Raw genomic sequence first — 14,182 nt, 5'->3', positions numbered from 1 at the left:
CCTAGAATTTTCCAAGGATTTTTTTTCCCAGAATTTTTCCAAGATTTTCCAGGATTTTTCTTGGGATTTTTTGGGGGCTTTTTCCAAGGGATTTTCCCAAAGTTTTCCCAGAATTCTCCAAAGTTTTTCCAGGATTTTTCTGGGATTTTTCTGGGATTTTTCTGGGATTTTTCCAGGATTTTCCTGGGATTTTTCCAGGATTTTTCTGGGATCTTTCCAGGATTTTTCTGGGATTTTCCCAGGATTTTTCTGGAGTTTGTCCAGGATTTTTCTGGGATTTTTCCAGGATTTTTCCTGGGATTTTTTGGGGACTTTTCCCAAGGGATTTTCCCAAAGTTTTTCCAGGATTTTTCCGGGATTTTTCCAGGATTTTCCTGGTTTTTTTCCAGGATTTTTCTGGGTTTTTTCCAGGATTTTTCCAGGATTTTTCCGGGATTTTTCCAGGATTTTCCTGGGATTTTTCCAGATTTTTCCAGGTTTTTTCTCTCCCCAGGGCAGAAATGGTGGTCCCGGAATTCCTGGAGCTTTTCAAGGAAAGAGCCACGGCCCCGTTCTTCGTTTTCCAGGTAAAAAATGGGAATAAAAATGGGGAAAAAACCCAAATTTGGGCAAAAAAATCCTCAAAATTGGGGAAAAACAGCTGGAAAAATGCACAAATTTGGGATAAAAGGAAAAAAAACCCCGAATTTGGGAAAAAAACCAGGGAAAAACCCCTAAATTTGGAGAAAGAATAGGGAAAAAACCCCCAAATTTGGGAAAAATAAACAGGAAAAATCTCCAAATTGGGGGAAAAAAGGGAAAAAACCCCAAAATTGGGGAAAAAAGGAAGAAAAAAACCCAAATTTGGGAAAAATAAACAGGAAAAATCTCCAAATTGGGGGAAAAAAAGAGAAAAATCCCCAAAATTGGGGGAAAAAGGGAAAAAAAGCCCAAATTTGGGGGGAAAAAAAGGAAAAATGCCCAAATTTGGGGAAAAATGGAAAAAAAAGGGGAAAACCCCCAAATTTGGAGAAAAAAATAGGAAAAATCACGAGATTTGGGAACAAATGGGGAAAAAAATTGGGAAATCCCTGAATTTGGAAAAAAAGAGGAAAAAAAACCAGGAAAAATCTCCAAATTTGGGAAAAATGGGAATAAGATCAGGGAAAATTCTCATTACTGGGAAAAAATGGGAATTCTGGGTTGGAATTTGAGGAATTTTGGGCTGAATTTTGATGATTTTGGTCCTTTTTTCTCCTGGAATTTCAGGAATAATTTTGGTCTCTTTTTTCCTGGAATTTCAGGAATTTTGGGCTGAAATTTGAGAAATTTTGAGCCGAATTTGGACAATTTTGGTCCCTTTTTCCTGCTGGAATTTCAGGAAGTTTGGGCTGAAAATTCAGGAATTCTGGGCTGGAGTTTCTGGAATTCTGAGCTGAATTTGGACAATTTTGGCCAATTTTCATCCTTTTTCCTCTGGAATTTGAAGACAAATTTCAGCCACTTTTCGCGAAAAAAATCGCGAATAATTTCAGTCATTTTTTTTTCAGGAATTCCCAGTTTTTCCTGGAATTTTCATGGAATATTTTGTATTTTTGCAGGTATTTTGTGTGGCTCTGTGGTGCCTGGACGAGTTCTGGTGTTTCAGTGTCTTCACCCTGTCCCTGCTCGGGCCCCTCAGGGATTCTGGGCTGGGATTGGGCAATTTTGGTCCTTTTTCCCCTGAAATTTCAGGAATTTTGGGCTGAATTTGAATCATTTTGGTCCCTTTTTTCTCCTGGAATTTGAGGAGAATTTTTGGTCCCTTTTTCCTCTGGAATTTCAGGGATTTTGGCCCGAATTTGGATCATTTTGGTCCCTTTTCTCCTGAAATCTGAGGAATTTTGAGCCCGATCTGTGTAATTTTGGTCCCTTTTTCTCTGGAATTTCAGGAATAATTTTGGTCCCTTTTTCTCTGGAATTTCAGGAATAATTTTGGTCCCTTTTTCTCTGGAATTTCAGGAATAATTTTGGTCCCTTTTTCTCTTGGAATTTCAGGAAATTTGGGCTGAATTTGGATCATTTTGGTCCCTTTTTCTCTGGAATTTCAGGAAAAATTTTGGTCCCTTTTCTCCTGGAATTTCAGGAATTTTGGGTTTGAATTTTAGGAATTCTGGGCTGGATTGAGACAATTTTTGTCTCCTTTCCTCTGGAATTTCAGGGATTTTGAGCCGAATTTGGACGATTTTGGTCCCTTTTTCCTCCGGAAAATCGCGAATAATTTCGGTCGTTTTTTCCTCAGGAATTCCCAGTTTTTCCTGGAATTTTCACGGAATATTTTGGATTTTTGCAGGTATTTTGTGTGGCTCTGTGGTGCCTGGACGAGTTCTGGTATTACAGTGTCTTCACCCTGTCCATGCTCGTGGCCTTCGAGGCCTCCCTGGTGCAGCAGCAGCTGCGGAACCTCTCGGAGATCCGGAAAATGGGCAACAAACCCTTCATGATCCAGGTGAAAATCCAAAATTTTTGGGAATTTTTGGGAATTTGGCACCTCTGGGATGTTGGAAAAAAAATTTGGGGTTTTTTTGTGGGTTTTGTTGGTGGTTTTGACCCAAAAATTTGATTTTTTTGTTATTTTTTCCACTAATTTCTTCCTAAAAAATGAGATTTTTGTCTCAAAATCGGGATTTTTTTGTAATTTTTCTCGTTGATTTTGTTCCAAAAATTGGAGGTTTTTTTCCTATTTTTTCATTGATTTTTTTTCCCAAAAAAAAAAAAAGATTTTGTCCCAAAATTTGGATTTTTTGGGGCTTTTTTTTCCCACTGATTTAATCCCAAAAATTTGGATTTTTTGGGGGAATTTTTATCTTTTTTTTTTTGTTGATTTTGGCCCAAAAATTGGATTTTTTTTCCTATTTTTCATTGATTTTTTCCCCCCCCAAAAAAAAAAAAAGGGATTTTGTCCCAAAATTTGGATTTTTTGGGGTTTTTTTTGTCCTTTTTCTCCATTGATTTTATCCCAAAATTTGAATTTTTGGGGGGTTTTTTTTGGTCTTTTTTTTTATTGATTTCATCCCAAAAATTGGGAAATTTTGGGGTTTTTTTGGTCCTTTTTCTGCTGATTTTGGCTCCAAAATTTGGGATTTTTTGGGGTTTTTTTGGGTCCTTTTTTCCATCAATTCCATCCCAAAATTGGGATTTTTGGGTGACTTTTTTTGTCCCTTTTTCTGGTGATTTTTTCCCCAAAAATTGGATATTTTTAGAGGATTTTTCCCCTTTTTTCATAATTTAATTTTAAAAACTGGAATTTTGGGGGTTTTGGATCATTTTTTGTTCTTTTTCCATCCCAAAAATCGGAATTTTATTCCAAAAATTGCGATTTTTTTCAACGTTTTTCTCCATTTTTTCACCATTTTTTCACCAATTTTCACCAATTTTTTTTTAAAAAATCCAAATTTTGGATCCTTTTGTGTCCCTTTTCCCTCCCAAACTCTGAATTTTGTGGGTTTTTTTGGCCATTTCAGGTTTTTTGAGATTTTTCCATCAATTCCATCCCAAAAATTGGGGGTTTTATCCCAAAAATTGGAATTTTGGGGTTTTTTTCTTTATTTTTCCCATCAATTCCATCCCAAAATTGGGAATCTTGGGGTTTTTTTGGGAATCTTGGGGGTTTTTTGGTCCTTTTTTCCATTAATTTCATCCCAAAATTGGGATTTTTTCCAATTTTCCCTCCGTTTTTTACCAAAAAATCCGAATTTTTGGCGGATTTTCACCATTTTTTCACCGATTTTCACCAAATTTTTTTGAAAAATCCAAATTTTGGATCCTTTTGTGTCTCTTTTCCCTCCCAAACTGTGAATTTTGTGGGTTTTTTGGCCATTTCAGGTTTACAGGAACAGGAAGTGGCGGCCGATCCCCAGTGACGAAATCGTGGCCGGGGACGTCGTTTCCATCGGTAAAAAATGGGAATTTTGGGGGGAAAAAGACCAAAAATGGGACAAATTTATGGGGGAAAATGAGGATTTGGGGGGAAAAGGGTCCAAAAAAGGAAAAAAACTCCGAAAAAATGGGAATTTAATGGAAAAAAATTCAAAAAAATGGGATTTTTTTTTAGGAAAAACAGTCAAAAAAAGGGAATTTTTTAAGGAAAAAGTGCTCCAAAAATGGGAATTTTTGTGGAAAAATGTTACAAAAATGGGAAATTCCTGTGGAAAAGTTTCCAAAAATTGGGAGTTTTTGTGGGAAAAAAAAAATTAAAAAAGGAAGGATTTTTAATTCAAAATATCTTTAAAAACGGGAATTTCCATGAAAAATTCTCCAAAAAAAGGGATTTTTTTAAATGAAAAAATGTCCAAAAAATGGGAATTTTCATGGGAAAAAAAAAGAACAAAAAATGGGATTTTTGAATGAAAAAAGTTCCAAAAATGAGAATTTTCATGGGGAAATTTTGAAAAAAATGGGGATTTGAGGGGGAAAAAGCAAAAAAAAAGGGACAAATTTATGGGGAAAATAGAAAAAATGGGGATTTATGGGGGAAAAGGTCCAAGAAATGGAAAAGGCTCCAAAAAAAGGGGATTTTTCGTGGCAAAAAAGAATAAAAAATGGGATTTTTGAATGAAAAAATGCTCCAAATTGGGAATTTTCATGGAGAAATTTCAAGGAAAATTGGGATTTTTGGGGGTAAATACCAAAACATGGGAATTTTAATGAAAAAACGCCCCAAAAAATGGGGATTTTCATGGGAAAAAAAAATAGGAATTTTAATGGAAAAATTTCTAAAAAGTGAGGATTTTTTATGGCCAAATTCCTTTAAAATGGGAATTTTTGGGAAAAAAGGCTCCAAAAAATGGGGGTTTTCTTGGAAAAAAAAAAAAAAAGAGATATTTAAATGAAAAAATGTTCCAAAAATGGGAATTTTCATGGTGAAATTTTGAAAAAAATGGGGATTTTTGGGGGAAAAAGCCAAAAAAATGGGACAATTTTGGCGGAAAAATAGAAAATATGGGGATTTATGGGGGAAAAGGGTCCAAAAATTTGGGATTTTTGTGGAAAAATGCCCAAAAAAATGGGGATTTCCTTGGGAAAAATCATAAAACATGGGAATTTTTATGGGAAAATAAAAAAAATGGGGGTTTTCATGGGGAAATATCTGAAAAATGGGAAAATTGAGATTTTTTTTGGAGGGGGAAAAAAGGGAAATTTTCAATTTTTTGGGTGGGGAAATTCAGGTTTTTGGAGAAAGTAAAAAGGGAAAATTGCAATTTTTTGGGTGGGAAAATTGTGATTTTTTTGGAGCAGAAAAATGGGAAAATTGTGATTTTTTTTGGGTGGGAAAAACCAGAAAAATTCAAGTTTTTAGCTTGAGAATTTTGGAAGATTCAAGTTTTTTGAGCCGAAAAATCGGGAAAATTCAAATTTTTTGTTTGGGAATTTTGGGGAATTTTAAGAAATTTGGGAATTTTGGTGAATTTTATTATTTTTGTGGCCCCAGGTCGTTCCCCCCAGGAGAATTTGGTGCCCTGTGATCTCCTCCTGCTCCGAGGTCGCTGTGTGGTGGACGAGGCGATGCTGACAGGGGAGTCCGTGCCACAGATGAAGGTTTGGGGAGAAAAATAGAAAAAATGGGAAAAATTGGGGAAAAAAAGCTGAAAAAATGGGAGAAAAAGCTGAAAAAATGGGAGAAAAAACTGAAAAAATGGGAAAAAAAGGTGAAAAAATGGGAGAAAAACGTGAAAAAATGGGAGAAAAAGGTGAAAAAATGGGAGAAAAGTGAGAAAAAATGAAAGAAAAGGGGAAAAAAATAGAAAAAAACTTTGGAAAAAAAAGAGAAAGAATAGGAGGAAAAATGAAAAAAAAAAGGGAAAAAAAAAAACCTGAAAAATTTGGAGAAATTGAGAAAAAAAAAAAGGGGGAAAAAAGCTGAAAAAATGGGGGGGAAAAAAAAGGGGAAAATGAGCAAAAAACATGGGAAAAATGGGGGGGGGGAAGGGGAAAAAAATTGGAAAAAAAATTGGAAAAAACGAGGAAAAAATAGAAAAAAGAAAAGGGAAAAAATTGGGAAAAACTGGGGGAAATCTGTGGAAAAAAAACAGAGAAAATTGGGGGAAAATGGGAGTGGACGAGGCGATGCTGACAGGGGAGTCCGTGCCACAGATGAAGGTTTGGGGAGAAAAATAGAAAAAATGGGAGAAAAATAAAATAAAGAGCAAAAAAATCTGAAAAAAATGGCAAAAAAAGGTGAAAAAATGGGAGAAAAACGTTAAAAAATGGGAGAAAAATGTGAAAAAATGAGAGAAAAAGGGGAAAAGAACCAGGGGAAAGTTGGAAAAAAATTGGGAAAAAAACTTTGAAAAAAAAAAGGGGGAAAATAGGAGGAGAAATGCAAAAAATCTGAAAAAAAATCCTGGAAAAATTGGAGAAATTGAGAAAAAAATGGGGGAAAAATGAGAAAAAATGAGAGAAAAATGGGAGAAAAATGGGAAAAGGACCAGGGAAAAATTGGGAAAAAAATTGGAAAAAAAACTTGAAAAAAATGGGGAAAAATAGGAAAAAAAAGGGAAAATTTGGGGAAAATTGGAGAAAAAATAGTGAAAAGTTGGAGAAAAAATCAGGAAAAATTGAGGGGAAAATCAGGAAAAGAGTGAGAAAATTTGGTGAAGAATTGGGAAAAAAACAGGAAAAATGGGGAAAAAAAAAGGAAAAAATTGGGAAAAAAAAGCGAAAAAAATTGGGGAAAAAATCCTGAAAAATGGAAAAAATGGGAAAGAAACAGAAAAAAAACCCTGAAAATTTGGAATAAGACAGGGAAAAATTGGGGAAAAAAGGGGAAAAAAATGGGGAAAAACCCCGGAAAAATGGGGAAAAAATTGGGAAAAAAACCTGAAAAAATGGGGAAAATTGGGGGAAAAATTGGGAAAAAGCAGGAAAAAATGGAAACAAATTGGGAGAAAAGGGAAGAAAATGGGGGAAAAGCCCAGGAAAAATGACAGGAAAATTGGGGCAAAAATGGGGGAAAAGACACCTAAAAATGGGGGGAAATATCGGGAAAAAATTGGGGAAAAAACTGGAAAAATGGAAAAAAAATGTGAAAAGAAAAGGGGAAAAAAACCTGAAAAATTGGAAAAAAGTGGGAAAATTTGAAGAAAAAATGGGGAAAAAATACATTTGAAAATGGAAAAAAAAGACGGAAAAATCGGGAAAAATTGTGAAAAAAATGGGAAAAAATCTGAAAAAATTGGGAAAAAAATGGGAAAAAATTGGGAAAAAATGGGAAAAAATTGGGAATTTTGATCTTTAACTCCTGTGAATCCCCCAGGAGCCCGTGGAGGGGCTGAGCCCTGAGCACGTCCTGGGCCTGGGCACTGATGGGCAGCTCAACAGCCTGACAGGAAAAATAGAAAAAAAACCAGGGAAAATTGGGAGAAAAAAAACAGGGAAAAAGGGGAAAAATCAGGAAAAATTGGAGTGAAAAAAGAGGGGAAAATGGGGAAAAAATGGAAAAAAAAGATGGAAAAATCGGGAAAAAATTGTGAAAAAAATGCGAAAAAATCTGAAAAAATTGGGAAAAAAACCCTGAAAAATTGGGAAAAAAAACAGGAAAAAAGTGGGAAAAATTTGGAAAAATTGGGAATTATTTGCTTTAACTTTTCTGACTCCTGTGAATCCCCCAGGAGCCCCTGGAGGGGCTGAGCCCTGAGCACGTCCTGGACCTGGGCACCGACGGGCAGCTCCATGTTGTGACAGGAAAAATAGGAAAAAATAGGAAAAATTGGGGGGAAAAAAGGGAAAAAGTGGGGAGAAAAAAACAGGGCAAAAGTGGGAAAAAAATAGGAAAAAAAATCGGGAAAAAATGGGGAAAATACGCATTTAAAAATGGAAAAAAAAGACGGAAAAATCGGGAAAAAATTGTGAAAAAAATGCGAAAAAATGGGAAAAAAAAGCGAAAAAAAGCAGGAAAAAAGTGGGAAAAATTCGGAAAAAATTGGAAAAATTGGGAATTATTTCTTGTAACTCTTCTGACTCCTGTGAATCCCCCAGGAGCCCCTGGAGGGGCTGAGCCCTGAGCACGTCCTGGACCTGGGCACTGATGGGCAGCTCAACAGCCTGACAGGAAAAATAGAAAAAAAACCAGGGAAAATTGGGAGAAAAAAAACAGGGGAAAAGGGGAAAAATCAGGAAAAATTGGAGTGAAAAAAGAGGGGAAAATGGGGAAAAAATGGAAAAAAAAGACGGAAAAATCGGAAAAAAATTGTGAAAAAAATGCGAAAAAATCTGAAAAAATTGGGAAAAAAACCTGAAAAATTGGGAAAAAAAAACAGGAAAAAAGTGGGAAAAATTTGGAAAAATTGGGAATTATTTGCTTTAACTCCTCTGACTCCTGTGAATCCCCAGGAACCTGTGGAGGGGCTGAGCCCTGAGCACGTCCTGGACCTGGGCACGGACGGGCGGCTCCACGTCCTGTTCGGGGGCACCCGAGTGATCCAGCACATCCCACCCCAGAGAGCCTCGGCTGGACTCAAACGTGAGAATTCCCAAATTTCCTGCCCTCAATTCCCAACATTTCAGCTTCAATTCCCGACATTGCTGGATTTCCAGCCTGAAATTCCATAAATTGCTAAATTTCCCAGCCTAAAATTCCCTAATTTTCCAAATTCCCAGAATATTTTAATTCCTGTGTTCTCCACAATCACAGCCCAAAATTGCCAGAATTTTCAGCCTCATATCCCCAAAATTCCCAGGTTGAATTCCCAAAATTCCCAGCTCCGAATTCCCAAAATTCCCAGCCCCAGATTCCCAAAATTCCCAGCCCAAAATTCCCAAATTCCCAGCTCCAAATTCCCAAAATTCCCAAATTCCCAGCCCAAAATTCACCAAATTCCCAGCCCCAGATTCCCAAAATTCCCAGCCCCAAATTCCCAAATTCCCAGCCCCAAATTCCCAAATTCCCAGCCCCAAATTCCCAAAATTCCCAAATTCCCAGCCCCAAATTCCCAAAATTTCCAGGCTGAATTCCCCAAATTCTCAGCCCTAAAATCCCTGGAATTCTCAGCCCCAAATTCTCAAAATTCCGAAATTCCCAGCCCCAAGCTCCGAAATTCCCAGTTTGAAATTCCCACTCTGAAATTTTCAAATTCCCAGCTCAGAATTTTCTCAGGATTTCTTTGGGAATTTCCTGAGAATTTCCTGGGAATTCTCTGTCATTTTCTCAGGAATTTTCTGATGATTTCTTTGGGAATTTCTCAAATTTCCTGGGAATTCTCTCTCTGATTTTCTCCGGAATTTCCTCAGGATTTTTTCCAGGATTTCCTGGGAATTTCCCAGGAATTTTCTCAGGGATTTCCTGGGAATTTTCCCTGGAATTTCCTGGATTTCAGTGAATTTTTCCCCCCCAGCCGTGGACAACGGGTGCTTGGCCTTCGCCCTCCGCACCGGCTTCAACACCTCCCAGGTGAGGCAGGAATTCAGGAATTCCCAGAAAATTCCTGGGAATTTCAGGGAATTTCAGGGAATTTTAGGGAATGGGAGGTGGGAAAAAGGAGGAAGGAGGAGTGGGGGAAAAAAAAAGGGGAAAAAATTCAGGAGAAATGGGAAAAATAATGGGAAAAAATAATGGGGAAGGTGGAGGAAAATGGGAAAAAAAACAGGAAAAATTGGGGGAAAAGCTCAGGAAAATCTGGGGGAAATAACGGGAAAAATGGGGAAAAAAATAAAAGAGAAAAAATGGGAAAAAAGGCCTGAAAAATGGGAGAAAACTGGGGGGGAAAAGTGGCAAAACAGGGGAAAATTGGGAAAAAAAAACAGGAAAAATTGGGGGGGAAATAATGGGAAAAAATGGTGGAAAAACTGCAAAAATGGGAAAAAATTGGGGAAAAAAAACAGGAAAAAATGGGGGAACTAATGGGAAAAATAATGGGAAAAATTGGGGGGAAAAAACAGAAAAATGGGAAAAAAAAATGGGAAAAATTTGGGGGGAAAAAGAGGAAAAACTGGGGAAATTAATGGGAAAAATAATGGGAAAAAACTGGGGGGAAAAATGGGAAAAAACAATTGAAAAAATGGGGGGAAAATGAGAAAAAAAAATGGGGAAAATGAGGGCAGGGGAGGAAAAAAAAAGGGAAGAACAGGAAAAAATGGGGGAGAAAAAAACCTGAAAAAAATAGGAAAAAAACTGGGAAAAATGGGAAAAAATGGGGAAAAAAGCGGAAAAAATGGGGAAAAAATGGGGGAAAAAACCTGGGAAAAATTGGAAAAAATGTGAAAAAGATGGGAAAAAATGCGAAAAAAATGGGAAAAAATGGAGGAAAAAAACAGAAAAAAATGGGAAAAAAAACCCGGGAAAAATTGGGGGGAAAAAAACCTGAAAAAAGGAGGAAAAAATGAGAAAAAAAAAGGGAAAAATGAGGGCAGGAAAAAAAAAGGGAAGAACAGGAAAAAATGGGGCAAAAAAACCCTGAAAAAAATAGGAAAAAAATTGGGAAAAATGGAAAAAAATGGGGGGGGAAAAAACCGGAAAAAAATAGGAAAAAACTGGGAAAAAATGGGGAAAAAAAAGCAAAAAAAATGGGGAAAAATGGGGGAAAAAAACCTGGGAAAAATTGGAAAAAAATATGAAAAAAAATGGGAAAAAATGCGAAAAAAAATGGGAAAAAAAGCGGAAAAAAAAGGGAAAAAAATGGGAAAAATTGGGAAAAATTCACCATCCTCTAGAATTTTTTGAGAATTCTCAGAAAATCCCATTTTTTCCAGGGGAAACTGCTGAGGACGATCCTGTTTGGGGTGAAAAGGGTCACAGCAAACAACCTGGAGACTTTTATCTTCATCCTCTTCCTGCTGGTCTTTGCCGTGGCCGCCGCCGCCTACGTCTGGATCCAGGGTGAGAATTCCCAAGGTTTTTTGGGAATTTTTGGGAATTTTGGGATTAGAAAAGGTTTGGGGGAAATTGGGAATTTGTGTGTTGAGGTTGTTCTGGGTTTGAGATTGTTTGTCTCATTTTTTTATCATTTTTTTGTTGTTTTTATTGCATTTTTTTGAATTTTTTTCTTATTTTTTTCTAGTTTTTATCCCATTTTTTTCTTATTTTTTTCTTGGTTTTATCCCATTTTTTTCTCTTTTTTTTCCCATTTTTATTTCATTTTTTTTCTAATTTTTTTCCTATTTTTTCCCATTTTTTTCTTGTTTTTATCCCATTTTTTCCTTTTTTTTTCATACTTTTTCTTGTTTTTATCCCATTTTTCCCCATTTTTTTTCTTATTTTTTTTCTTGGTTTTATCCCATTTTTTTTCTTGTTTTTATCCCATTTTTCCCTATTTTTTCTTGTTTTTATCCCAATTTTTCCACCTTTTTATTGTATTTTTTTCCTATTTTTATCTCTTTTTTTTCTGATTTTTCCTCATTTTTTTCCCCTTTTATCGTATTTTTTCTCATTTTTTTCCCATTTTTTTCCCATTTTTTTCCATTTTCCCATTTTTTTTCTTGTTTTTATCCCTTTTTTCCATTTTTTTCATAATTTTTCTTGTTTTTATCCCAATTTTTACACCTTTTTGTCGTATTTTTTCCCATTTTTCCCGTTTTTATCTCATTTTTTCCTATTTTTTCCCATTTTTCTTCTCTTCTTTTTCATTTTTTTCTCTTTTTTTTCCCAATTTTTTCTCATTTTTTTCTTCTCATTTTTGTCCCATTTTTATCCCATTTTTGTTGTATGTTTTTCCTATTTTGATCCCATTTTATCATGTTTTTTTCCCATTTTCCTCCTTTTTCTCCCACTTTTCCCATTTTCCTGATTTTTATCCCATTTTTGTTGTATTTTTTCCCAGTTTGACCCCTTTTTAAGGGATTTTTTTCCCTTAAATCCCATTTTTACTCTTTTTTTTTTTGCTCTAATCCTATTTTAATCCCATTTTCCCCTGAATTTCAGGCACCAAGGACCCCAGGAGGAACCAGCACTGTCTGTTTTGCCCATTTCTATCCCATTTTTTACCCATTTTTGCTCATCCTGACCCCATTTTTCCCTTGTTTTTTTCCCATTTTTCCGATTTTTATCCAATTTTTACCCCGTTTTTTTTGTTTTAACCCCATTTTTTCACATTTTTCTGTGTTTTCCAGGCACCAAGGACCCCAGGAGGAACCAGCACCGCCTGTTTTTGGAGTGTGCTCTGATCCTGACCCCATTTCTCTCATCCTGACCCCATTTTAACCCTGATTTTCTCAGATTTTTCAATTTTTTATCCAATTTTCACCCTGTTTTTTTTGCTTTAATCCCATTTTTCTGTGTTTTCCAGGCACCAAGGACCCCAGGAGGAACCAGCACGTCCTCTACCCTGATCCTGACCCCATTTCCCTCATCCTGACCCCATTTTTCCCATTTCTATCCCCTTTTTTCCCTATTTTTCTGATTTTTATCCAATTTTCACCCCGTTTTTTTTGCTTTAATCCCATTTTTCTGTGTTTTCCAGGCACCAAGGACCCCAGGAGGAATCAATACCGACTCTTTTTGGAGTGTGCTCTGATCCTGACCCCATTTTTATCTCATTTTTTCCCCATTTTTCCTATTTTTATCCCATTTTTTCCCATTTTTTTTGATTTTTATCCGATTTTCACCCCGTTTTTTCTCCTTTAATCCCATTTTTCTGTGTTTTCCAGGCACCAAGGACCCGCGGAGGAACCAGCACTGTCTGTTTCTGGAGTGTGCTCTGATCCTGACCCCATTTCCCTCATCCTGACCCCATTTTTCCCCTGATTTTTCCCATTTTTCCCATTTTTATCCCATTTTTACCTCATTTCTTTTCCTCTAATCCCATTTTTCCCATTTTAATCCTATTTTTTCCTGATTTTTAGGCACCAGGACCCCAGGAGGAACCAGCACTGCCTGTTCCCTCATCCTGACCCCATTTTTCCCATTTTTATCCCATTTTTTCCCCATTTTTCCAATTTTTTTCCCATTTTTGCCCCCTTTTTTTTTCTCTAATTACATTTTAATCCCATTTTTTGGTTTTAATCCTATTTTAATCCCATTTTTTAGGCACCAAGGACCCGCGGAGGAACCAGCACTGCTTGTTTTTGGAGTGTGCTCTGATCCTGACCCCATTTTTATCTCATTTTTTCCCATTTTTCCATTTTTTATCCAATTTTCACCCCGTTTTTTCCCATTTTTTCCTCTCTAATTTAATTTTTCCCATTTTTCCAGGCACCAAGGACCCGCGGAGGAACCAGCACCGCCTGTTTCTGGAGTGTGCTCTGATCCTGACCCCATTTCCCTCATCCTGACCCCATTTTTCCCATTTCTATCCCTTTTTTTCCCTATTTTTTTGATTTTTATCCGATTTTCACCCCGTTTTTTCTCCTTTAATCCCATTTTTCTGTGTTTTCCAGGCACCAAGGACCCCAGGAGGAACCAGCACTGTCTGTTTTGCCCATTTCTATCCTACTTTTTACCCATTTTTGCTCATCCCGATCCCATTTTCCCCTGATTTTTTCTCATTTTTCCGATTTTTATCCAATTTTCACCCCGTTTTTTCCCATTTTTTCCCCTCTAATTTAATTTTTCCCATTTTTCCAGGCACCAAGGACCCGCGGAGGAACCAGTACCGCCTGTTTCTGGAGTGTGCCCTGATCCTGACGTCGGTGGTTCCCCCCGAGTTGCCCATCGAGCTCTCCCTGGCCGTGAACACGTCCCTCATCGCCCTGGCCAAGCTCTGTGAGAATTCCCTGAGAATTCCCAGGAAATTCCCAAAATTCCGGGATTTGGGAATGTGGGGAAGGGGCAGGGATGGGGTTTGGGGGGGTGAGAGGTGGAAAAGTGGAAAATTCCTGAGTTTTCCCCCCAAAATTGCTGATTTTACATCAAAATTCGCATTTTTTTTCCCAAAAAATCCAGATTTTCACTCAGAATTCATTTTTTTCCCTTGAAATTCTGCATTTTTTACCACCCAAAAAATTTCACATTTACACCTTTAAATTCCCAATTTTCCCTGGAAATTTCCCTTTTTTTTTCCCCTCAAAATTCTCAGGTTTTTTTTCTCTATAAATTTAATGATTTTTCACCCCAGAATTCCAAATTTTCCCCCAAAACTCCCAATTTTTCCCTCAAAACTCCTGATTTTCCCACCATATTCCCATTTTTTTCACTAAAATTCCAGATTTTCCCTCAGAATTCCCATTTTTTTCCCTTGAAATTCTGGATTTTTTTCCCCAAAAAATTTCCAAATTTACATCTTAAAATTCCCAA

General features: G+C 36.7%; 1 protein-coding gene across 1 annotated transcript in view; it reads left to right on the top strand.

Moving 5' to 3' along the window:
- ATP13A1 (ATPase 13A1) overlaps positions 1-14,182 on the top strand; it is a 40,975-nt gene that overhangs the window by 4,830 nt on the left and 21,963 nt on the right. Inside the window, exons 4-11 of the mRNA XM_083881832.1 lie at positions 494-566; positions 2,312-2,467; positions 3,844-3,913; positions 5,450-5,556; positions 8,350-8,479; positions 9,351-9,406; positions 10,705-10,831; positions 13,514-13,651. Of these exons, the coding sequence (XP_083737958.1) occupies positions 494-566; positions 2,312-2,467; positions 3,844-3,913; positions 5,450-5,556; positions 8,350-8,479; positions 9,351-9,406; positions 10,705-10,831; positions 13,514-13,651 (857 nt within the window). The remainder of the gene's footprint in view (positions 1-493; positions 567-2,311; positions 2,468-3,843; positions 3,914-5,449; positions 5,557-8,349; positions 8,480-9,350; positions 9,407-10,704; positions 10,832-13,513; positions 13,652-14,182) is intronic.

This window comes from Zosterops lateralis (genome assembly GCF_965231275.1).
Source record: "Zosterops lateralis genome assembly, chromosome: 36".
Lineage (NCBI taxonomy): Eukaryota > Metazoa > Chordata > Aves > Passeriformes > Zosteropidae > Zosterops > Zosterops lateralis.
Note: the sequence above shows the minus strand (reverse complement) of the source record. Positions and strands in the feature narration are given on the sequence as shown.